General features: G+C 39.8%; 1 protein-coding gene across 2 annotated transcripts in view; it reads left to right on the forward strand.

Annotated features, from left to right (window-relative positions):
- The window catches only part of ARHGAP28 (Rho GTPase activating protein 28), a 76,722-nt gene that overhangs the window by 28,751 nt on the left and 21,063 nt on the right, over positions 1–26,908 (forward strand). For both annotated transcript variants that reach the window (XM_005517249.3, XM_014257535.2), the window contains exons 2-5: positions 12,669–12,868; positions 17,368–17,585; positions 23,087–23,174; positions 25,077–25,234. In XM_005517249.3, the coding sequence (XP_005517306.1) occupies positions 12,669–12,868; positions 17,368–17,585; positions 23,087–23,174; positions 25,077–25,234 (664 nt within the window). The remainder of the gene's footprint in view (positions 1–12,668; positions 12,869–17,367; positions 17,586–23,086; positions 23,175–25,076; positions 25,235–26,908) is intronic.

A 26,908-nucleotide genomic window follows, 5' to 3' on the forward strand; every position in this document is an offset into this window, starting at 1 on the left:
TTATTCCGTTTTACTGGAAAGCCGTATGTCAACTGGTTTGTATTAAACTCACAAAGATGTGTTAGCCTGTTCAAGATCCTGTGGAAGCATTTTGAATCAATTGTAACTGACATAAATATAGCCCGTGACTGGAAATCATCCAGAGGGAAAGAGAGCTGCAGTGGTTCAGCCAAGATGCATTATATCAAAAGCATGGATAAGTAATTTGGTGTCCTTATGGGAAGGATAGCATTACAGTTTCACAACATTCATAAAGTGCTTGCACAGTGAAAGATCTAACACAGTCATTAAAAGATGGATGAATGCCCTATGAATCTTCACCTTCTGTCATGGATCATGGCTCTCTTATCTAGGTAGGTGTGGGAAGAGGAGCATGAACCCACAATGACAGAGGGCACAACAACAGCTTAGTCGTGCTCCTTTGACATGAGCATGTGAGCTTCCAGACATGATTTACTATGTTTGCATAGCAATACTAATTACTTTTTAGTGATTATCTGGCCAAGAATATGTACAGGATTGCAAAGCTCAGATAGAAACCTCAGCCAAGCTCTGTAGGACTTACAGAAGTGGTTCTTTTACTCACAGTATACCATAGCTTTAAGTCACGAACCAGCACTTGTATTTTTAACCCACTTCTGTAACAAAACATCTGTGTTATTTTTGGAGATCTCGTTTCACCTGCCTCGTATTTTTTTATTTTATGTCTTTAGAGTTGTGATACAATGAATTAGCTCTTGCCTGTATAATTAATGAAGTGCTACAGGGAGTGGTTGGGATGTTTTGATAATTACCAGATTCTGCTGTTATCTATTGCATGATGATTTGATATCTGGGTTCAGACTCTGGGCTGTGACTGGCAGGGAAATACTCAACACAGCTTAACGAGGCAATTCTCCAAAGTCCTCTTTCCCAGCACAACCTGGTGCAAACCCCAAAGAGCTTACAAAAGCCAGTACAAAACAGTAAATGTCAAAATAACCAAGAGTAATCCCTTCTTGTAATACATGATGTCTGCAAAAGGTGCTGAGGAAATTTCTAGTGCAGTTCTGGGCCGTCTAAGGTTTCTACTTCCCAGGAGAACGGGAATGGGAATTTTATGCCTGTATTAAGATGTTTCAAACTAAGGTACTACCCTGCCGCTATGTCTTCTGAGTCTTCAAGTTTTCCTCTCAACAAGAGCTCTTTTCTCTGAGAGATTTCGGAGAGCTACATCTTACTGCCCATAGCATGAATACTAAAAAAAGTTAAGAAAGTCAAACCCTATGCACAGGAGTCATTTGGCTCACTTCAACAGAGCTGCTTGTTGGATTCAGAATTACTCGCATCACTGAGGTACTAAAGACAGAGGCACTATATTCTGTAAATATTAATAGCCTCTGTAGCTCTAAGAGCTTCAGAAGCTGCAGTATATTTGAAAACCTAGCTTTGAAATACCTGTCGTGCTGTAGATTTCCTAAGAGTCATCATGGATGAAATATTTGAGACAAACCTCAAAAATCATATAAGCAGGAGAACAAAATGGTAGTTGAAGGAAACTGGAAAGCTGCTGTGAATCATATGTTAGTTTTCCCATTTAAAAGGTGATTTTTCTTGTTCTGGTATTTGCCTTTTTTATGGGTATTGTGAAGAATATCAGCCTAACATTTCCAGCTCTCACTGGAGTCCTAGTGGTTTGGAAGCATCACTGATTCATTTGACTGCTTACATAGAAAGGTCATGTTTTTCACAGGCATGAAGTACAAACATTTGGACACAATTGGAAACAATTAGAAAACCACCACTTAAGATCTAGGGTGTTGCCTGTTACCTTGACAATTCTAATGAAGATGTTCTTTCCACCTCTTTACCATAAGCCTAGAAGTCACTTTAAGATCACAGAGAAGCTTTTATGCTCCACTGATTGGAACTGTATAGCCAAAGTATAAGAAAATACGCTGGTTTTTTTTCTTGACTTCTTCATTCCTCTGTTGAAGACCTGAGAATATAGCAAACTAAATTTAATTTTATGGTCCATTGTTTCCTCTTAAACTGGGAATTTCTGCTCTTTAGAGGGCTGTGAGTACCTATTTGGTGTTCTCTGTCTGTTGTCTGTCTTCATGAGATTTTTAGCCTCTGCTCATTTTCAGCTCTTTTCTGTCATTTCTTATGATGTCATTTGCCATCACCTAACCATGACCTTTCATAGTACTGGCAATGCTACTAGAATCATCTGGCACCTCAAGAGGTTTTTGCCAGCACAATTTGTACATTTTACATGTACAATTTGTACATTTTAAATGAAAACTCTCTAGACCAATCTCCAGTAGGAGTCTTCTACCAGCATTTGATTTAAAATCAGCTTTATGTTTACATAGTTACGTTTATATAATTACTGATGACCTGACTAAGAGAGATTATAAAATAATATATTGAAATGTAATTTTAAAGTGAGTAAATCAGCCTAAAATGTTAACCAAAAGAAGATGAGTGAGCTAGCAAGAAATACAGCCTTCAGTGTTCCCCACGAAAATGTAGGTCAAAAGCCTATTCTGAAACGGATTTCTTCTTAAAGTTTGACACTTGAAGGTGAAATATGCACCACATTAGCAAAACATCTATTGGTTCAGCAGAGCCAAGAGGATTTACTTCTGTTAATATTGCCTGGCTGTTTGGGATTCTTTAGTCATTAATTTTTGTAGCATGTAAAGTGCCCTCATTGCTTTGACTGAGCTTTTCACAAATATTTGGAACTGACTGGAAAGAGGGGCTGGTGTGTGACTTCTGTTGATAAGGTAATATGGCAGTGAAATGCTGTTGGAGAAACGTGGGAATACATCCACCAGCTGGGATGCCCATCCCATGGCCTGTGTGTTTTGGCATTGGTGTCACCCCATCCTGCAGAGAGAGCCCTTCTCAACTTCTCTGCCTGCTACACTCCTACAGAGCCTCTCATCCAGCCCAGCAACACTGGATTTCTGGAAAATGGAAAGGGAAGGGAAAGAAGCAGGGTTCAGGGACATCTGTAGAGGGACGGAAAGGGGGACAGAATTAGAGATGAGGCCTTGCGTTGCCTCAAGTCATCAACAATAAAGTCATGGACTGTTCAGGACGTTGACAAGAGTTTCCATGTTGATGTACTTTCCATCAGTTTCCAGCTGAGGTATAACCATTTTTCTTCAGGTAAAAATAGAAATGCAGTGCTCTGAGATACTGAGATACTCTCCAAGATCCATCTACATTTCTTTATTCATTGCACATTCTTTATCTATACTGCTTTTTAAGCAGTCTCATTAACTAAAAACAGACTATTCAGCAAGCGTGGAACACTTTCCAAAGTAGTATTTGAGTGGCAAAAAGTAGAATTAAGCTCACATCTTGATTTTTATGTGGCTACAGAAATTTTCAGCAATTTTTTCATTCCTTCTGACTGATTCAGTATAACACAAAGTACAATACAGCACAGAAAGTACAAGGTGAGAGTCCAGAATTGACAGACAGCCAACCTAGAACTGCTCAGAAAAATGTAAATTATGTACATTTGCTCATGAAGTTTTTGTGATTTGTAATAACTTCAACATTAACAGTACCACAAAGGAGGATGTCCTGAATTTTTTAAACATAAGGGATAAATTAAGTCAGTGGGGTTGTAATAGTTTATTGCAATCTGAGAATCTGATCCAGGATTTTCATGACGATATGAAGTTGTTCATCACTCTGTCAAAAGACTCAAGAGTATCTTCAGTGAATATGCATTTTTTTCAATAAAATAACTTTAAAGGTAGTGTTTTGCTTAGCTTTAAAAGTTCATTGCGTTGCTTTACATTATTTCAGTCCAGTCCTGTGAATACTATTAAGCCCAATATTCAAAACATTTTGTCATGAATGGCATTCATGATGAAATTGTAAATGCATACATTGGAGTTTACTTATTCATATTTTGTGGCTCAGTCATGGCCTTCAATATACGTTACAAACGTCTAAAGGAAAAACCAATAACTCAAGTAATTCTTGTTTGCTTAGGTCCTGAAGCCTTTGAATAAAGTGTAATGGGTGGGGTGGTGACATTTACTTAAAAGCATTCATTAATTATAGAAAGGAAGAAAGTAACAGCTGGACTTCACTTAAAACTAAGCACAAAGAAAACTTTGGGCACATATTGCATGACTTTAAGGTCCTGTTTAGTTTACATGTCTGCTCTCTAGATATATCTGCCTCCCTTCATTGCTTATATGAGGACCTTAAAGTGCTTACACTTGCAATGTATGCAGTTTCATTAGATACCTTCCAGTAAAGACAGTATAGTCCACTTCTTTATGCTATTACTTTAAGTCAATCAAAGTGACTGACCTTGTCTTTTGAAGTGTTTCAGAAAGTTGTACAAATCCTGTGAGTTTCTTAATGAAAATAATCATGCTGGTTGAAAGGATAGCTTCTCTAGAATGATATAAAAATAAAAATGGGTATTCTTTCACATTTTCATTGTAAATGTAGACAACGTTAGAAGATGTATTGAAAGCTGTAGAAAATTTGACCCCTTGTGTTTCAGTGCTTCATTGTGGCTGCTGAGTATTTTAATATTTATTTTTATTTAGAAACTCTAATTTGCGGTTCTAGAGCCAAAACTCTTCTAAAGTTATCAAGTTTACATCTCACATGGATTTTATTCTGTTTGCTTCTTTGCTTGGTGAATGATTTGAGCCCCATTGGAGGTCTTGAACCTGAGCATTTCCTACAGTTTTAACCGTATCCTATTGTGTTACAAATAATGAATCTCGCTGAATGTGAGTTGCGGGCCGAAGTTCATCAATTTTATTGTGAAAAATATTCTGGATCGGTCTACACATTACTGTCCTCTTAACTCCTTGATTAAGATTGGTATTTGTAGTTGCACACACAAGGATGCACAGTAGCATGATGTACTCAAGCTGACATGAGACCAGGCTGTACCCAGGGAGTGTTTACAGAGCTGTTGGTTACCTTAGAAGTGACACTACCAGAGCAGTAGGAAGCAAAAGAGAATGACAGCTTTTCCTTTGCCTTTTGTGAGGTCTTTCTCACTGCTACAGATAGATCTCTGAGGAGGGACTGAGTGCATGCAGTGAACAGCATCACACTTCATGCAGTACCAGTGCACTACCAGAGTTTAGACAGAATCTTATATATTTCTACATCCTGCTCTCCTTTTCCTCCATGTGACTCTTAACCATCTTTGCTTGCTACTTTTCTTAAGACACTGCTTGCCCTAAACTGCAGAACAAAACACTTCGCCTCATGCCATTTGTGTGCCTTCACTGAGTAATTCATGCCAAGGACTGGTAATGTAATAATAGTAAGCCCAGAGCTGCAACACAACATAATTTCAGGTTCAAATCTGAAGGGTTTGCCTTGTATTTCAGGGTGCTCAGTTAAATAGGATCTCTCTGGGTGAGTGCCAGATGGAATTTATAGAGGCATATACTCAAAAGAAGTGGATAAATTGGACAGTGCGTGTGCATTGAGCCTGGTGCTCCTGGAGCCTTTCATCAGCTCTAATGCATAAAGTGTGACATCCAGTGGGTTTAGTGCTCAGACACAAGTCATTTGTACTGTAAAGGCACAACAGAGCAAACGTTTGCATGGAAGTACAGGATTTTCTAAGGCCATGGCTTAGAAAAGTACATGGCCCACATGCTTATGTTTCTTCCTGGAAAATGTTGTCATACCCTGGATACATAGATTTCTTTTCCATGTAAAAGAAATGGGTCTTAGGCAAGCATCAGCACGACAAAAGAATTTGTCACTTCCAACAATAAATATGTATTGGAAATGTTTAAGATGTTTGAACCAGCTGCACATGTCCATCTTTTGCCTCCTGTAGGTTTTGTCCAGATGTTTCTTATCTTGCCCATACCCAATGAAAATAACATGTATCATATTCTGCCATGATGTGTTCATGTTCTTAAGTCATCAGCATTGTAAACTGGCTTATACTGCTTCCTCTTAATGCATATGAAAAGAATTCTTTCCAATTGACTTGAAAAAAATGGTTAACAGAAGATACTCTTGTTAGTGTTAATCATTTGAGAGCCTCTTCTGCCCTTTTGCAATAGCTCTATTAGGAGAAAGAAGATGAAATAGAGTCCCTTTCAGATGTTGACAGACACACTGCAGCCACGTAGTGCACTGTCTCTGTTGCACTGGGCCAATGCTGAAGTGATGTGATTGCCAGTGCAGAGGAGAGGTCTGGGTTATGTCCCCAAAGGTCACTGTTGCCAGCAGGCAATACCTAGGGAGTATATTCCCTGAACTCCCCTAGCTCAAAGGGTCTGATTGTGAGAGCCCTCACATTGAAACCCACAAACAGAGAGAGATTCTTCTGCAGTCTCCATGCTGGGCTGAAGAGTGGCCACAATGCAGCCTTTGTTACAGCAGGGAACTTTCCTGCCACTTAAAAAGATGTTGCATAAGGGACAGCTGAAGAACCCAAAGTGAAACGCATTGTTGAATGTGGTCAGGTAACACTGGCATGCAAATGCTGCAACTCAGTCTCCTAACTTCTGTTATTACCTTGATGAATTGCAGAGAAAATACAATTAAATAAACAAAACTTTTAATTCCTGTAAATATTACAGATCTTTTCTCTTTTAAGTCTTTAAATCTTAAGATCCACTAGATAACCTGTTTTGGTCCAAAAAATCATAGAAGCATAGAACATCCTGAGTTGGAAGGATGTTCTATGAATTGTAAAAGTCCAGCTCTTGGACCTATACATGACAGCTCCAAGAGTCACACCACATGCCTGAGAGCATCGTCCAAACTCTTCTTGAACTCCCAGGCTGGTGCTGTGACCACTTCCCTGGGGACCCTCTTCCAGTGGCCAACATGAGCTGAGTGAAAAAATCTTTACCTAATACCCAACTCAAACCTCAAATAATGCAGCTTCATGCTATTCCCTCATGTCCCGTTGCTGGTCACCAGAGGGAAAAAATCAGTTCCTGCCCCTCCTCTTCCCCTCATGAGGAAGCTGTGGACTGCTCTGAAGTTTCCCTTCAGTCTCCTCTTTTCCAGGCTGAAAAAACCAAGCGATCTCAGTCACTTCTCATACAGCTTTCCCTGTATACTATTCACCATCTTTGTAGACCTCCTTTGTACGATCTCTAATAGCTTTATATCTTTCTTATATTGTGGCGCCCAAACCTGCACACAACACTGGAGGTGAAGCTGCCCCAGCTCAGAGCAGAGTGGGACAATCCCCTCCCTTGCCCAGCTGGCCATGCTGTGCCTGATGCCCCCCAGGACACAGCTGCCCCTCCTGGCTGCCAGGGCACCGCTGACTCAGGTTCAACTTGCCATCAACTGGACCCCCAGGAGCCTCTTTTGTGGTGTTGCTCTCCAGTATTTTGTTCCTCAATCTGTGCATGTATCCAGGGTTGACCCACCCCAGGTGCAGAATCTGGAGTAAAATTAAAGTTGATGGGAACATATTTTGAAGAATCTTTTGTAAAATACAAGGACAGGCAAAACAGATAATTCCTGTGTTTTGAAACCTAGCCAATACAATAAGGTGATAGCTTATTTTCAAACCCATCTTTGTAAACAAAAAGCAATAAGATTCACATGTTTTTGGAATTCTGCTGGGCCACAGGATGAGAAAATTAACAATGAAATAAACCCTTCCTCTGCTTCTCACTCAAATATTCTTTTACAAAGTGGGGCAGTGTGACACCAGGAGTGGGCATGATAGTTTAATATTTTTGCTGTACCAGATACTGGAGAGAGGATAAGAAAGCTTTAGCATCCACTGTCTACAACTTGCCTAACATCTGCAAGATAATCAGAAACAGAAGTGTGTAGATGCAGCTGGGGGGATATTGTCTGATATATACCCTTCTCTGTGATCAGAAGCCATGAAGCATGGGGAGAAGGAAATAAGCCGAGCACAAACAGTGCAGGAACAAGGTCACCAGGAAGGAACCAGAAGATGAGAGATTTGGGTCAAGAGTGAACTGTGCACAAAAATACTATTTCCCATTGCTGGTCTCTTTCTTTGCCTGGAATTTGTATACATTTTATTTAGAAGAAAGAGATATAATGATACATGACTGCTAACAATTCAGAACAGTTCTTAATAAAGAGAAATAAATGTTGTTTCCCTGTCAATGCAAGCTACCATTCCCTTTTTTACATTTGGGAAAAGCTGAACAAGTGGTTACACTGATAGAATGATTGTAGTGTGAAAAGATCTTCGTCCTAGAATGACCAGGACAATTTGCTTCCTGCACATTTCCCAATCTTAAAAATGTGACTAATTGTGGTGAAGCAGGTTCAGAATCCACTGAATGAAATGAAGGATAACAGCCCACAAGAATAAGATGTTCTTTCCCTCTGTAAACAATGATCAAGTGTTTTTTTTAACTGCAAGATGGCTTTATTGCTCCCATTTGTTTTATGGATTCTTTACCATCCATTACTTAATTAAATTCAAAATACAATGGCTTTATCATTACTGAGCCTGTGAGCAATCATTAAGTGTCACAGGGCCAGCTCTTTGTGTGATTTTACAAACCTTTACTTTGAGGATTGGGTAAGAATAGCTTATTTGATCTGGCTTGGCTATCCTGAAATCGATATGTGGATCCTGAACAGCACACTACTGCAGTACATAGAGAAGATAAAATATAGGGTCAGGAGGCCTGTTTAGCCATTGCATTTCATCAGGATTATAAACATACACCAGGCCAAAATCAGTCACACACAGTTGAATCCGTTTTCTAGTGCTCCATGGAAATACCCTCCTTCCCTGCAATGATCTTTCTATAGAGAACTTTTTAAATTATATAATATTTCTTCTTCCTGACTGTGGAAGTTCTCTTTAACTCTTTCTCCTGCGAATATCCAGTAATAGACAAGTTCTTTGATAGCATTAGTTCTTGTATACTTTTCCCCTTTTTTACTTTTCTTTCTCAGTGTTTTATGTGGATTTTCTTTTTTTATTTTATTCCATCCTGAAAAACATTTCAGCTCATCCACTGGAGTTGCTATAATTTTTACTCAGTAATTTTAGGTTCATACTCCTCTCCCTTTTTTTTTCCATTGAGGAAGCCAGGATCTGAAATCCCTCCTGTGTTTAATTTAATCAGCATTTCAGATTAGCTCACTCTACTACCCATGTGTGTGAGGGAACAAAAGAAACTTAGCATGAACTTTGTGATTGCTGCTTACTTAACAGGACTGGTTTACAACTTTTCTGTAAGAAAAACAGAATCAGCTTAGTAAAACCTTTTTTAGTGTTCTAAACTTCTCTTCAGACACTGAGAAAAAAAGACCAAAACAAAGGACTTCTTGAGGGTGAAAAAGGTGTCGGGAACAGAGGTTTTCTGCTGCAAGAGTTCCCAGGTAACAGGCAACCTGGGCTTCTTTAGCTATTTCTGAGAAAGGCAGGCAGATTGCTGAGTCAGTGTTCTTACAGTGTCCTTCAAGAATTAATTGAAAGCAGTGAAGAATATGCTTTGCTTCCTCAGTAGGATTTTTTTTTTTTTCCTGAAACTGTTTTGAACAGCTTTGTCTGGAGGAAATGGGAGACAACTGCCATTATCACATAAAGGCAAGACCACTTCCTCCAGGACAAAAGTCACAGGTATATGGGTCAAAACAGCAGCTGGACATCTTTCAAACACATGAGCTTTTAATAGGCAGACTCAGAATAATTGGAGAAGGTTTGTACCAGACCACCTGGAAACAAGCTTCAGATGTTTACCAATAAGAATAAGGCACCTCTCCCTAACCTTTCTTGTTACAGGAATTTTACACAATTTGGGTTGAGATAACAAGCCTCTAATATGAAGTTTTCAGGAGACTTTGTTCACCTGATTTTCCAAATAAGCTCCATACATATAATATTGTTGTAAATGTGCATTAATTACACAGGAACCTTAGATATTATTTGGAAAAGCTGGTTGCCACAGCAGTTGTTGCAGTTCTACATGGTCTATTTTGCATTTAGCTTTTTGGTATGGCAATATTACAGAATAAGCATGTGGGAAGAAAAGCAGCAACCCACCAAGCCTCTTTCTTCCTAATACGATGAAATAAAAAGCCTTGGTCTGAGCCAGCTGAAGTGCTGATGGAGTCAAAGCCTGAGGATCAGTGTGGTGTGGTGCCTGAAGAGCACAAAGGTCGTGGTCAAGATTCACACTGGGAGGGCAGGAAATGTTTAAATGCCCTGACCGTGACTAAAGGATGGGAGCCAGTGATGCTATCAGGGCTTTCTGATCCAACTCGTTTGATTCCAGAATGGTGAGAGCACTCCTTCCTGCAGTTGCTGGCTCAGGAACTCTGGGCTGTGCTGTATAGCATGTGTAGGGACTTACTTTCCACAAAGGTTTATATTAAGCAGGGACATGAATTTCTCAGTGAGCAGCAGTGTCGGAGCCTTAGGCCCTGAGCTGAAGAGGAGGCTGGTGAGGGAGAAGCAGAACAGACACCAGGCCTTGGCATCTCCTCTCCTTGCACAATGTCCAGTGAACAGGGTCCCCAAACACCATTAAAATACCAGCCAGTTTTTCCTTTTCCATATTTGTGTTCACTATCACCTTTTAAATGGAAGAACTCAGGTTTTCAAAGCAACAAGCAATTGGTTGGTGGGTGCTGTTTGCCCCATCCCACCTAGCTCACAGCTGTCTGCTTCTCAGGAGTTCTGCTTCTGCTGGTTAAAACCTCTGCTCGGGGATGCTTGGTACAGTATCAACTTATCATACTTAAGTCCAGTGATCCTTGAATTTTTCTTACTTGCTAATGTCAGGAAGAGACATAGTGAATCCATAAAAGAAAGAGAAATCCATACAAAAACCCCAGAGGCTGACATGTCCTGATGCATAATTCCAGTGGTTATAATTTATCAGGTACCCCAGCCGTGTGAGGCTTTGGGAACAAAAGCTGACTGAAACTCACATCTCCCCAGAGGGAGAGCTACAGCGAAAGCATTTTAACCACACTTGTGTCACAAATTCCTCTTGCATTTGGTGACTGTGGCTTGTTCTAATTAACATAGCAGTTTCAGCACTGTGTTTTAACGCAAACAAACTGTTTATGAGGGGAGAAATGGAAAGAAACTCTGAAGATAGCACTTCTCTTCCCAGAGAACGTGTCTCCACCACCCCGTAGTGTGTTCTTTCCTGCTGCAATGTTGTCACCCATCAGAAAGCTTTGTTTCCAAGAGCACAGGGGCTGATTTGGCAGATGTATTGTCCATGCTGCGCCCATGAGTGTTCAAAAAGAGGCAAAGGCCTGAGCTTTGCCTTTTGTAAAGCCTGATCATGTCCAAAGCTGGATTTGTTGTGCTCTGTTCTTTCCACCATAGCTCCCCAGCCTGGGGCTCAGACTTAGGCCAGAAGGACCTGCCCAGTTAAAGTGAGGAGCCTCTGCAAGCCCCAGGGAAGCATCCAGCCTTTCACTGGTGGCAGGGAAGGATGAAGCGGAGGCAGCAGCACAATGAGGGAGAAGCATGCTCAGTCAGCTTTATGAAATAATACATTTTTTATACATCCAATAGGAAAACTTTGATAAGGAGGGAAACACTGGAAAGGAAGTACCCTTATTTTAGTGGAGTAAAAGTGATGCCTTGGTTTTAAACAAAGGCATGTTGGCAGGATCATGCCATACAGAAAAGGAAGAGAAAGGGAGACTGCATTTGAATTAATCAGATAAGTGAAGGTCAGAAGACCTTATGTCAGAATTTTCCATTAATTCCCATGGTCTAGCTCTCTGCCAAAATTGTGTTACCTCCTAACTCCTTTGTACAAATATTGTTGTGGTTATTACTTCTGATTACTGTACCTACTGCAGTTACACATACTGTAACACAATCTGTTTACAGTATTGCAGCCGTAATAACGCAAAAGAGCAAAGTCAGACAATTTTCATGGTGGGTGTTATATAAGATTTTGAATGAATTTGTATAAGCTGCAGTATTTATATCAGCTGCAAGTACTTACAGTGGGGAAAAGACAAGAGCAAAAGAGTAAGGAACAGACTTCATTTTAATTCAACCCCTGTGTTGAATCTTAACTTGAAACTTGATTTTTGGTGAATCATATTTTTTTTTTTTAACCTGTGATCAAAACCTCTGTTTGACCTAGAATATGCTATTTTAATTCAGTGAAATTTTGTTTTCAATTATTTTAACTTACAAAAAAAACCCAAATCTTTTAAAAATTATTTTCAAATAAAAATAATTATTTTTCCAAATTAAAATCTTTCAAGCTTTTAATTCTTCTTTTGGAGTGAAGATGAGTTTGTAAAATATTTCAGGGTTCCTAAGTCTCATTATTTTTCCCTAGAGTTTTTACTTAAGCATTTCAGACAGTAAGCAAAACAGGAGGGGATAGAAAGAGAGACTGAGATTAAAAGAAGTGAAAATAATTTTCCGCGTCTCTTTAGATGGATACCAGTATTAGAAATAGAAATTGCATTTCCTGAGTTCCCTTTAGATGGACATTAAAGAGATAAATTATTAAATGCGAAATACATGTCCAGCCATAATTGTTGCGAGCGACAGACATCATGATAATTATCAGAACTGTGTACTTGGCCTCTGAAATCTTGTTCCCTACTTCCTGGTACAATAGTCACTGGTTGCCTGCTCCATTTGCATGGCACAAGTTAGCATGATAGAAAGATGATTTTATTTGTATCATTTCTCTTTTCAGAAAGTCTCTCTCTCGCTGTCGAAGAATTAACAGGATGCTTTCCAATGAGTCAGTACCTCCTGCCTTCAGTCGCTCCAATTCACAGGCCTCCATGGACAGCACTTCCATGGAGGACTTCTGGTGTGAAGTAGAGAGCATCAAGGAGAGCAGAGAAGATGGATCAGAAGAAGCAATGCTCTTGGAGTTCAAACCTGCTGATGGTGAGCACATGAACACCATTTATTCCTCATACGCTGGCTTTGCCTCCTCTCTGAAGAGTCATGATCTCCTTCCTTGTGTCACTCTGTCTGAGCAGAAGTACTAGTCTGGGTCTGTGATCATTGTAGCTCCACTTCTGAACATCACAGTCAATCACTGGCAAAAAACAGTAATTGTCTGGTTTATGCACTGGAGCCACTAATTAACTTCTGTAATAAGGTTCGTTGGATTGATTTTATTTGTGCTTCAGGAGGACAGATACAGTGTAGTTCAGAAAAGAAAGGCACTCAGTGAAAACTAAATTTCCAGCTTTAAATGGACTAAACCAAAATATTTAAAGTAGCAAAATGTTGATTTAGCATGCTGGAACTTTAAACTTTCTGGCTTCTGGTAGGATATGATTCAGATTAAAGTCTTGAAGCAGCTTTCGGTTCAATGTCATTTTCTGCTATCAGGAATTTGATACCTGCCTGTTTCTCTGAGACTGTCCAATTAAGATATCATTCAAGGAGAGTTTAGAGATAAGTCTGAATGTAGGGATGCCTCCATCATTCAGACTCCACAGTTTGACCACATTACTTCATCACAACGTGTCCTGAAGGTATTACTGCTTCATTCTGTTACCTTAATGTTTTCCCCTCTCTTGTTAAGTACTGTATTTGGAAAAACATGCAATAAGTGCTAGCTTGTTGCAGTGCAGCTTTGTGTTAGATGATTTGATAACTTCTAGAACAGCGGTTCTTTTTTTTTTTTTCCAGTTAGGACCCCAGTCACAAGTGCATTATATTGTGTAACACAAAATACCAGCTGTTACTATACAATGAAACCAAATTTCGTCCGAGGTTGTGACCTGCTGGTAACTGCTGCAACCCTTCTGTGGCTCCTGGCCACTGGTCAGTAACTACTGATGTAGGGATATATTCTGAAACTATGGTGTGTTCTTTCCATACAATTATTAACATGAGTGATGATGTGTTTTTCCTACCTTGACGTGCAATGGGATGTCATTAATTCTGCTACCAGGAAGAATGGTAGAAAGTACTACTTTATTAAGCAATGAAATATGTGACCAGTCATGGTGAGTAACCCATGCAGAGGTATCTAGCTCCAGCCATGTACTGTTTCCATGGGACACACCTCCCATGCACTACTTTCCAGCTGGGCTCTCCTGGAAGCAAAGGGAAAAGACCAGTTCACCAGAAATCTTGGTCTGCTTTGAGGGTTATGGTCAGTCAGCTTAAGTCCAAACTGCACTCCTCTGTTCCTAATTGATAAAATTTCTGTCTGATCATACTCTTTGTCTTGGAGACTCCATAAAGAGATTGTGAGCCCTTTGGTGCCTCCTCCATGCAATGCTTGTCAGCACGAGCTCACAGGTGTCCCTGACTTGTCTGCACAGTTAGGGGAATGACACAAATCTGTGAGCTGCCAAGCTGGGTAACTTAGTAGGACAAGGCAATACTGGAGCTTATTCTCCAGAGACTTTTCCATCGGTTTCATCACTGCTGAACTAAACCTTCTCAATAGCCTGAATTCTGCTGCAGTCCCATGTTAACCTTTGTCTGAGTACACCTCATTACATCACATTGATTTTTTTCTCCTCTGCCCTGAATTAAAAATGAGAATGCAAGTCAAAATGCAATACATCTCCACACTTCATTTACCATAATACTGTTGTCTTAAACACATGTGTATGTATTTCACACACCCACACACAATCAGGCAGTGTTTGTCCTAGTTATTAACATCAGGAATATATTCAGTCTGAGATTATAAATCTTGGAAATAATAGTGAGTTCTATTTAGGTCCTAATAGGATAATGTTCCTTGCCAACAATCAAAACACTAAAAATCAATGTGGAAACCCTCAGGAAAAAATAAAAGCAAATATTCATCACCCTTTTGAGACGTATTTGAGAGAAGGAGATGAATATCCTTAAGAAGAAGGCCAAAGGGTGATAGAAGCCAGGCAGGCATGACTGTCAAAACCTCATTGTGTTTTGCCAGACATCATGTGCAAAGGGCAGACAACAGCACACTTATTCTGTTGATGTTAGCAAATATAGTCAAAAAAAAGAACAGAAGATCATGACAAGTGACACAAGGGATGAAAATGTAGGGGAGGAGAAGTCATGGTGTATTTAAGATGTCCATGCTGTGCAAAATTGCTTTACAGCTTTTGTTACAGGGCTTGAATGCTGTGAGTTATTTAAGGTTTTATCTGTGATTCAAAGCAAGACATGCCTCTTTCCTAGCAAGCTCTATGAGAAAAAGATAATTACTCTCTCAATCATCTATCTTCTGGTGGAGCAGAATCAAACACAGTATCAAGACCCTGCTGTATTAGCTACTATAGCTACTTAGCTATCACTATAAAAATAATGCTTTCTAAAACAGCATGGGGGTGGGGGGGTTAACCTTAATTTAATACTAATGTATCATAAAATTTTGACCATTTTTTAATGTGTAAATTTCTTCTCTTTAATAGTTTTACTCCTCTGATTGCTGTTATGTCTTAGTCTGTGGTTTGTGTGGAAAAGGGAAAACAGGAAAAGGGAAAAGCCAGAGAAAATAAGTCGCAGGATGACCAGTAAGCAAGCAGAATTTCATGTCTGCCCTGCTATTTTTCATAATAAGTTTGATTACAAGCTCTATTCTTGGGAAGAACATGTCAGGACAAAAGCCAAAATTAATATAATTTAAAAGTTGAAACACAGACACATGTGGCTCCAACAGCAGCACATGAGAAACAGAAGAGACCTTCTTAGAAAGAAGAGTGAAAATGGCAGGAGTACTGCTGGTTCAAAGCATACAGAGAAGGAAAAGGAACAGTCTGTCATCCTGTCTGGATATGGAAAGGATAAGGGCAGAGACAAGCTATTTCATGGGATACAGGGCTGGTCACATCACTGTCTAACACAGAGCAGGGGTTTAGAAGCAGCTATTTTTGTAGTGTTTTGTAGTGAGGCAGGGCAGTTAACAATGAAGTCAGTGATAGCACATGCATAAGATGCTTTTGCTTGTCCCTACAGCCCAGTCCTATAATTTTCTCTTTTGTGTATCTAACTGCCAAAGTGCAGCAGACTGGTGTCCATCAATCAGCCTGCATTCTGATGTCAAGAAGAGGCAATAAAGGGAGAGTGGAAATACCAACCTGCCATTAAGACTGGCAAGAACAATAAGTGCATTGACGAGTTGTTTTATAGAACATGCTGCAAATTAATCCATTTCCTGTTTGACATGTTTATTTGTAGTACCTCTTCTTCAGTCAGAGCTGGAATGAAATTACTGTCTTGTGTCAAGCAGCTTACTGCTGAGCTAGGTTTGCTCACAAAATTGAAATGAAGGACCTCAAAATCTTCCTACGGGAAGAGAGATTTTAAAAGACTATGACTGTTTATTTTAAGAAGAAGACAAATCAAAAAGCAATGACAGAAAAATTTAAAATTACTGAATGATTCAAAGAAGGTAGATTGGGACCTTCTCACAGTCAGATAATGACAGGGCATATTCATTTCAGGTAACAAAAAGTAAGCTGGAAACCTATATTGTCTTCACATGGACAGGTTTTGATAGTGAGGGGACTGCAGGTATGAAAAGATGCCTGGTGCATCTGCCATGTCCAGTAAAGCCAGGATAGAAAATTCTTACCACAATGCATAACCTCACTATGGAAACAATTGCATTATTGAACCAGTTGGGAAGCAGGTATTGAACAGATCAAAGAAGGTATCAGTCACTAATTGAGATACCAAGAAACACTGGAGTGTACAGTGCTAGCAAGTCTTTAATAATTAGAAGTTAGGGTAATACCTAGCATGCAGAGATGGCTATTTCTGCATCTTCCTTCTCTGCATGACCTCTTAGACACCTACCCCTTCTTCCTGACCCTTGTTCTTTAGTGAGCAGCTCTGGTTCTTAATCATCTTGTTCAAAACAAGCAATTTGACTTGGTGGACATCACTCTTCTCTCAGTGTGGCTTCTTCACTAGCTGACTACCAGCCAACCCTCTGGAATCTGAAATTGCATCATTAGTTTGCAAATACATTATTCTATTGCATACACACCTCCAGAATTTCTGTTTATTTGAATTGGAGTACTGATTTTATTTCCACCAGCTAAATGGCTTTCTCCAGTACACCATGCCACAAATGGTGAACGTAATATAAATGGTAATTGAGGGGATTTATGCTTTGGAATTAGGAGTTAAGTTTAGGGACCTTGCTTTGTCTGGCTGGTTACTCTGCTGCCTTCTTCACACACATATGCTGATGAAATGCCTCTTCTGTTCTCCTCATAAGCCTTTCTTGTGCAGACTCTGACAAACTGAAAATTGACAATATGTTTACAAAACTGACTGGCACTTGTGGCCTAAGAAAGGATGGAATTAGAGTATTCTCAAGGTAAAGGCTGTGGTAGCAATCCATCATGCCAACTCTTTTCCTTCAGCCCCCTCTCCCTTCCTTATCAGGCTTTTTAACATGCTCTCTTCCTCCACAGAAGGGGAACTGGAGGCAGAATGGCTGCAAGACGTAGGTTTATCCACGTTGATCTCAGGAGCTGAGGAGGAGGATGGCCAAGCCCTGCTGTCCACTCTGACCAGAACTCAAGCTGCTGCTGTACAGAAGAGGTACAACACCTACACTCAGACCCTGAGGAAGAAGAACAAGCACACAGTCCGGGATGTGCGAGACATCTTTGGCACCAGTGACTCTTCTGTAAGTATCCTCGTGCATGCCTTTGATCTTAATTTTTATGCAACTTGCAAGTAGCTCATCAAAGTTTCTGCCAGACAGGAACCCTTTCCTGATGACAATGTACAGACAGCCTATAGCAGTTTCTGACCCTAAGACCAGTCTTTTACTGTATATAGTACATTTGAGAGGAAAGGAAGAAACCAAATAGAATGGTACGCAGTTTTGTAACTAACCTGTAACAAAGATGTATCTGTTGCCAGCCTTCCTCCTGCAACCTCATGTCAAGACTAATATTTATTCCCTTATTTTTTGGAAATTGGTGAGTTACTCTTGGCAGCTATTCAAAATTTTGATGGCTTCTGGGGACACTTGCTATTTACTCGGCAGTCTCAGTGGTGAAGTAAAACTTGTCTAATGAAGCAACTGGGGTTCGAATATGCATAAGCAATTAAACACCTGCCAGCATGATTGTAACTTGTACACTGGCAGTTACATTTCACTTATATAGCAAATGAACACCTATTAACTGTTCATTTGATTCATGGCTTCAGAAATCAGCAGTACCTCTGGAGGTCTCATCCATTTTTCCCTGAGGATAGCTCTGAACGTACTAATTCCTGTCAGTGCATGTTTTGATTCTGGTGAACGCAGTCAGCTGCGTGAATTTAGTCCATTGCTCAAAGCAACACATGTGATTTTGCATTTATCACTCATGATATCTTAAATGGGAGTCACCAGTAAGATCACAAGCTCTCCTTTAAAATTAATATTAAAATTGTTGCCATTATAGGACTCCAAGAAACTATTTTTCATTATGGCATTTCTTTGTCCTTTTCTGTTTGTTCTACCATCTCCTCAGGGCTTGATATCCTGGATTATTAAAAAAAAAAAATTGGGAACAAAATTGAAGCTGCATAGTTATATTAAAATAGCAAAGATATAATGTCCAGATAGTTAACCTATTTGTTTCCAAATTAAACACCTGGATTATTTTGTACCTCTTGTGCATATCCCACAAATTATCCAGAAGCATCCAGTAGTTTCCTGTGACTTACTTTCCTGAGAGATATCAGGCATGTTTGCATGACCATTAAAAAGCTGATGGACCTTCTAATTATATTAGCTTACTTCTCCTGATTCAAGTATTTGTAAACCATAAGGTGTTTAATTTTTTTTTACAAAAGCTTAAGTTTCCTAATAAATTTCAATCAGCCAAATGAGCATTGTTCTTTTCCTCTCAGATGGGCACATTATTGATTTATTTTTGACCTGCTTATTTTCCCCTTCTCACTTGATAATGTTTCTCATTTGTAAAAGGAATTTGGATCTTCAGAGCAATTGCCCTTCAAATCAATGTCTTATTTCCTCCAAAATTCAGTTCGCTTACTAGTTCTGTATTGTGAAAGTCTAAAAGATAAGGTCAAATAAGTAATTAAGTCTTCTAGCTCTTCTTCCCACAAAAATATGCAGTTCTGCAGGTGCTGACCTAGATGTTAAACCCAGATGCCCAAACCCAACTGCAGAGCACACCGTCACCTCCCTCCAACAGACTGTGAAACATTGTATTTCTAAAAGCCTGCAAGTCCCCAACACTCTCATTTTCCTTTTCACAGCTGCTCCTATCTCTGCTGCTTGTTACAGAATTTAGAAACTTTGTCCTAATTATGAGCCCTTCAGGGATAAACACACTTCAGGAGGGCTTGTGTCCCTGACTTAAGGATTTCCCAAGTGGTCTTTTTAAGGGGGTATCAGCAGTCCCTGGGAGCTTTTCTGCCTCTTTGGGCATGGCCCTAACAGCTACCTGTGAATCTTTGTGATTAATCAGTTTAGGGAAGAGAAGCACAATAAAACAACCCAGCCAAAAGAAAAGAGTGGCAGGAGATGAGGAGGGACAAATCTTTTCAGCACAGTTGGGCAAGAGAGGCTGTGAGGCTGCTTGAAATTACATGCAGGTTTGCTTACCCATCCTACCTTTTAGTTGGGAAGGGCTAGAAGTAAACAAAACATGCTGCAAATAGCAAACCAGCTCTAATTGTTTCACATAACTCTATAATCCTCTCCATTAGGAGAATGGATTTACACCCTCTTCCCAACAACCTAAGACTCACAAGAGCCTAGAGGGATGGGTCACAGGACGGATTACTCTCTTCCTTGGCTAATGATGAGAGAAAAGATGATTAGCTCACTAGGGTCACCTGAGATGAGATTTAGGGGACCTGAAGAGGCATAAATTACTTGTCATCTGGACTGGGGGAAGAAAAGGACAGATTTGCCCTTGTTTTTTCCTCTATGTTCTGAAAAAACGCTGCCTGCTAGATGTTTTGCTACTACTGCCTAGTGGCCAGGCTCTGCATGGGTCAACACAGAACAAAGGGGTGCTTTTCCAGCCATCCTGCCTTGAGGTCCATGCCCTCATTGCAGGACTGTCCCCTCAACAGACAAAATTAACTGAAATAAAAGGAAATCCAGCTATTACTCTTCTTGTTTGGTAGCTTTGGATTTTGTGATTTTTTACTGTTGTCTGTCCTGGAAAGGTGCTGCAGTCTTACAAAGAGCCATGCCTTGGCAAGTAGAGCAGCCTGTCCCAGCTGAAGTGCTTTTGCTCTGCTTCAGACAGGTCTACAGCCAGCAGACTCGACTGACAGCCACACTACTGAGTTTTAAATTGGATGGTTTATTAATCACAGTGGCCTGATTTTCCTTGCTGCTCATACCTACCCTGCTGCTTCCATCAGAAGCTCTTGGCTCTGCTAGTGCTCAGAGCTTAGAAAAATCAACAGCAGAATACAAATGGGAGACACACATACATTGATTCTGTTATTGGAGAGAGGAAATGAAGCTCTGTGTTCATTAACAGCCCAACCCTGTGCATTGCAATTAACTAAAACTCCTGAAGAGTTTTTACAAGCATTTTACTTCAGCAATGCATGACAAAATTGTGTCCTAGTTAAAGAAGAATCACTTACTAACCCAGAGCTATTTGCATGAAAAGGTGTTTGTGATGGCAGTACTTGGAAATATGAATATATTCAAAGCATGGGCAATTGTATCCTGTCCAGAGCTGTAGGGTTATCCTCATTTGCCTTTATTTCCTTTAGCTGCAGGGCTGAAAGTAAAATTTGGTTTCTTTGGTGCTCCAATTATTTGGTTTTACATCTTCTACAATGAGGGTAGCTACTAAAGAACTGTCTATCTACCTCATTTCCATCCTCTCCTTGCTCTTCTGATTTTGTCTTCCCATTGGAAATTCCTGTGTATTTGTGGCAGTAAGCAGTGGGCTCATTTTTAGTGTGTCTAATGAATCATTTTCAGTTGAAAATCAGGATATGGGAAGTCTCACCTTTGCTGGAGCCCCAGGCAAATGAATAAAGCTGTCCCAGTTTATTTAAGGACACAATTTGATTCTTGGTCTTTCACATTCATTGAGAGAAGTCTTCAAAACTTCTTTAATTTTCTTTTACTCTACAGAAATAATCTGTATCTTTAAATTCATGCATTAACAAGGTTTTATTCCAGGTCTTCCTAACATTAAAATAAGTAAAAACTGGGGGAGGGAAGGAAGACATTTTCACAAAAGAGACATAGATTTGGTTTCATTATACACTCTCACTGTGAAGGCTGGGAAATGGGACTGAGAATATGACATTTCCAGGTACCCCAGTTATTGTGCATGGTTCACATTATTCAATTCCTCAGGCTAGGGCAGCCTGCTGCCAGCCCTGTTGGGTGCCAGGCTGAGGTGTGCAGTCCACTCCATCTTCCGTACCTGTGTCTGCCAGCTTTGCCCTGCTTATCAGAACCAGATTACTGCAGGTGCTTCACGACTCATTTCACCCATGTAACAAGGCTGGAAGTGTTGTTGTTTTTTTTTTCCTAATAAACTTGACTGACTGTAAATCTATTCTGAATATTGTTCACAGGGTCAGACATTTTGAGCACTGAAAGTAGATGAGCCAGTTGCTAATATCTGTCATTAATTTCTCCATCTGAATCTTAAGCAGAAGCATAACTACTTTTATGGTTGATTTTTCCAAATTACTTAGGCGAGTTTAGCCATCCTCTCCACTTCTATAGTCCCACCTGAAATTTATATTGTTTTTTTATATCCTGAAGCTTTCTGTGTAAATGTTGTGGGATTTTATCATAAAAGTATCCAGTTTTCTTTTTTAAAAAAATCTATGGTACTTACAGTCTCTTGGCAGAGGAAGTCCATGTGACTCAATTCCTGTTTGCTATCAAATTCACAAGCCATTGAATGGACTCTCTCAGGAGAGATTTTATTCATGTTACATTTGACTTTTTTACCCAAATAGCTCAGAGGATAAGATTGAGTAAAACAACTAAAACTTTATTTTAGGCTTCCAATTAGAAGAGCTGCCTGTCTTTTAAATATCTGAAATTTTTAACATGCTGAATGCTTCTCCCACACATTTACTACAACTGGGGGAAACAGAATTTCCCCCCTGAGGCATTGCTACTTGTTGATAAACAGATGACTTAGCAATTTAAAGAGCAATTAAAAGAGCTGGTATTAAGAGCTCATGGGGCCCTACAGCTGCAGGTTCAGTTGGAAAACTGTGTCTGTTCCATCAGGCTCAGGGTGTGTGAGACAGCAAGTTTGAGAAAAGCTGGGGACTTCAGGAATTCCCACAAGCATGCAGCTAACAGCAGAAAAAAATATAAGACAGATTTGGAATGTTGTAGTTATTTTCGCTGAGTAACCTTCAGAGCACTTTTTTAATTCCTGACCTTGGTTTTGGTTTTTTTTTACTCAAGAACAAATAGTGAGCTGCTAGTGCCCATGGAACACACTCAGATTTGTCTTTATGAGTCACAAAACTGCTGAGGGCAAGGCCAAAACTCCACTGCTAAGAGGTGACACTGCTTGGAAGTCACCCCCTGGGCTGCCAAGCCACTTCTGTGCAGCGCAGAATGACTTCTGGAGTGGAAATAAATTAATTTGACTATGGAAAATGCTTCTTTGTTCCCTCAAAATTTTTTTTTGCAGTTCACTGATAAAAGTATTAGTGTATAACCTTTGGGAGGACGTCCATCTTTAAATAACTCTGGTGCCCAAATCACAAGAGGTAGCAGACAGACTGATTTCTGACAGGTCACTGGGAATAGCAGGTACTCAACATATGCCAGAGAGTCTTCAGAAAGATTTGTGGCCAAAATGATTAAAGCCAGGATGAATTACAATTTGAGGAGGATCTTTTGGTTAGTCTATTTCTGTACAGCAATTTACTTAGCTAATTTCAATCATTTTATAGGACAGGACTCATTAGGTACAGCAAGCTGCAATGTTACTGACCTCCGCATGGTCTAAATCTGTGCAGTCTGGGGAAGATTGATTCTCAAGCTTGGCTATGAAAACTATACTCTGAAGAATCACAACAGGTTGTTTAATCTTGTCATGAGAGTGTAAGCTGAGAATGATACACCATTGCTTGAACTGTAGCAGTTTCTGTCCGTAGACGTTTGCCTTCACTGCAGTCTGATCATTTTTCCTTGCCTATCAGCCCACATTTGAGACAGTTCCAGTGTCACCAGTATCTTCTAATGGTATCCAGCTTCCTGGGCAGAAGCCAGTTTGGAAATCAGTTAGCTGTGAGTATGACAACGTGTAACCAGTGTTCACTTCCTCTTAGTAAAATGACAGACAGAAAGACCCTTTTGTGGTTCAGAGGTCAGTCCCCTCTTTCACGTTGGCGTAGTGCTGCATATATTTCTCTAAAATCATTGTCAGCTTATTGTCATGCAGGAACCAAAGTTTCCCATTAAAGACCAACATTGTACAGACACAAACTGCTGCCCCTGAGGCATCAGCATCTAAAAAATGCTGATCATTGCAAGGCTGGGAATGTAAAAATAATCTGTAAGCATTACCATGCAGAATTTGTCCAAAATATGTCATTGGTGTATTTTCTTGTTACAAATCAAAGAGGCATATTTCCTCCACATTCCTTCTCCAGAACTGCATAAATTGTAGCATTAGAAATTTATAATTTTCCTAGTTCTGCCCTGTTATTCTGATCTATGAATGGTGTTATCCCTTAAATGCTTTTCCCTGACAGTGATTGGCAGTGCTAATGAGAGTAATAGCTCTTCTCTACTCAGTGTCTGGATAATTGTCGGCAACCTTCCACGACAATGTCCATCTCTTAGTTTGAAAGCTCTTCCCATCACCATTGTTCAGGGCTTAACTAAAGGGATATAGTATCCAAATTTCTAAACTAGTCCCTTGCATGTTTGTATCAGTGCCCCAGACATTTTCCTTGGTGGCAAAAGCTTCTCTGCCGATACTTCTGCTCTGCAAGCAGTTTTACTGAAACAGATGGGGAACCAAATGCCCAGGGGTACCATGAGCAGTCTGTGGTCCCAGGTCCAAGGGTGGAAAGAGAGATGGAAAACATCTTAAATGGCTATGACATTAGACAACAACTAAAGCCACAGTTCAGAAACCAGAAGCCACTTAATAACACACTTAACTTTTTTCATATCAGACTTGTAAAATAAGTGGTGTTGCAAAAAACTCCCTGCAACTGTAAATGCAATGATACAGAGAACATGGGTCATGCACAAGTTTATAAGTCATGTAATGTTTTTTAATTCACTTTCTGATTGCCATGGCTTTTGAATACACTTGTGTCATGTTAGTCAATTCTCCTCTGCAGTCCTGGGGGCTGAAATTTTGTTTCACTTTCAATTAAATTTATGATTCCATCCCAGCTGGGTGTAGGAGCTGAACCTTACATGAAAACTAAAACTTGACCTGAGATATTAGAGATCCACCAGGAAAGTTTGCAACCCTGGAACTCATTTATGTTATTACACTTTGGCCTCCATGACAATAGCGTATTTCTGGATTTAGCTGTACTGATTTCAAAATTTTTCCCCTGACATCCAGTAATTTAAGGAGGTGAATAAATTTTAGAGAAGAGCAATAAGTCATTTCACAATATCTACTAGAAATGTCAGTAGATAGAGTGTTTTTCAAACTGAAATATTGTACATTTTTTCCTGTTACGGTGCTATCCACCTAAACTATCAGCAATGAGAAATATGTGTATGTGACCACATAAAATATATGCACAATGTCTTGTGATTGTAAATAAGTCATGAGTAACCTGAGAAACTGTGCCAACAGCATTTTTCTGTCAAGACCTTTTATTTTTATTCATTTGACAAGTGCCACCACAGTTTGCTGGCCTGGGAAGACAAGGATGGAGTAAAAAACTTGGTAATTCCTGATAAACAGGAAGTTCCAGCTTGACTATTTTTCTCACAGAAAGCAACAAGTTAAATAATCTAAAACAAAAAGAGGGATTTTATTTCTAAGGGGTTATTTCCTTGAGACAAAACAGGAACATGCTGTGGTTTGCACTGAAATTCCTCTTTGAAGCACTTCCTTTATTACTTTCTCAAGAATTTTGTCATCTTGGTTCAATTTTTTAGTGTCTTTGTCTTAAGTGCAATTCATCATTCATATATAATTTCCCTTATTTTCAGCTAAGAGCTGTCTAGACTGTGGAGTAGATAAAGGCAGCCCATCCATAACAGAAGAGCTCTCCTATGATGTCTCTTTCTCAGAATCCATTACAGTCCTTCCAAAAACCCAGGAGTGGCCCAAAAACCAGAGGTTCAAAAAGGAAGACTCGGCTTTGCCAGTAAGTTTCTTCTCCATTTATTTCCTCTGTTGTTTTCTTTAACACAGCAGTTTCCTGCTTTATATCCCCAGCATGCTGGAGTCTGCTAAGACCCATGATCTGGCCTTTGCAGTGTGTGCTTTGTAGAGGCTTCTCAATATGCCTGCCTACTACTTGTGATTGATTCCCAAAGTTAATGTAGATATCCAAGCCAGGTTTTCACTTGTACCCATCATGAATACGTGCACCCAGATGAGTGTGTGTAACTCAGTCCACTAATACTGCATCATCCACAATTTTTTCACTCAGAAATAAAAACTGCTTATTGGCATTAAAGCTAACAATCATTTTCATTACTGGTCTACTTTCCTACTTTTTTCCCCCACAGATTATCTGCCTTTGTTAACATATGGATTGAAAATTCCTTTGCAGATGAAGGGAGGAAAGGAAAGCAAACCTTAGTCCTGCGTACTGGCTGTTTCCAGTCAGTATTGAGTGCAATCACACTATAGGTGATAGTACATGAATTGTTCAAGAAGAGTTTGCCTTATCATCCAACCAGACATGCACTGAGAAGTTGTGTCATTATCTGGAATGAAGTCATGGAAGTCAGTTTTCTACTTACATCAGCCCTCACAACTTCCATCACTGAAAACTGGAGCATTAATTTAGTGTTTCAAACTGCCTCTTTAGTGACATGTATGAAATAGCTCTAAAGTATTTGGAAAAAAATCCTGAATGTTAGGATGTCCTGAGGTCCCAGACTAATCTGAAATTGTTACAATCCACACAGACATTGAATTATCTGAGAATTAGTCAGTTGTCCATCTCAGATTCGATCAAGGAAGAAGCAGCTGAAATGCAGAAAAAAGCTTCTATGTTGAATGATAAGATACTAAGTAGATTACATAACTTATGTGAAATCCCTGTGCTTTTTTTTGTGCCTTTGGTTTTTTTGGGTGTTTTGTTGTTTTGTTGGGGGTTTTTCTGTTTTTGTTTGTTTGTTTGTTTTGGGGTTTTTTTGTGGGGATAACTTGTTGTCCTGTGTAGAGTAAGGGTATCTCTGCACTCATGATGATTTTGGCCTTTAGTACAACACATGCACGCTCACAAATTTTTCTGTGCAACAGCACAGACAATTCTCAGTTGACAGAGCGGGAAACTGGTGGCAAAGAGGGAAGAGAAGATGCCATATTGAATATGATGGATCTGTGGATTCATAATCGATAAGCTATAGAAAATGCCACTATTGTGCTGGAGTTGAGCTGCTCTGCATGCAGGACATAATTTTGTGAGCTTAGAAGACCACACAAGAAATATTCCAAGTCGTTGCAGAGTGTCTCTGAATAAAGTCAACAGTCTGATGATGTTGGCCTTTCCCTTACTTCATCTGCTGCCACTCGTGGTACTTGGTTTTTTCCTGTGATGACTCAGACCATAATGGGCCTCAGGAGAAAAATCACCTCTTGCTCTGTTACACTGAGCAACAAGTCCCCTACATTCAGGACTGTCCCTCCTTCCCCATGGTGGGACAATGAGGCTGCACTGGATGATGTGCAACATCACACTTTCTCCAGGGTGGGTCTGACAACATAGCCAGCTTCACTGATGCTGTGTACAGAGCTGCACAGAGAGACATTATATATCATAAAACAGCATGTCCCCTGCAGCAGGGAGTCCCCTGACTCCTACAAG

This window comes from Pseudopodoces humilis, chromosome 1, assembly GCF_049639895.1.
Source record: "Pseudopodoces humilis isolate 2021_Gansu_Grassland_sample_001 chromosome 1, ASM4963989v1, whole genome shotgun sequence".
NCBI classification, from domain to species: Eukaryota; Metazoa; Chordata; class Aves; order Passeriformes; family Paridae; genus Pseudopodoces; species Pseudopodoces humilis.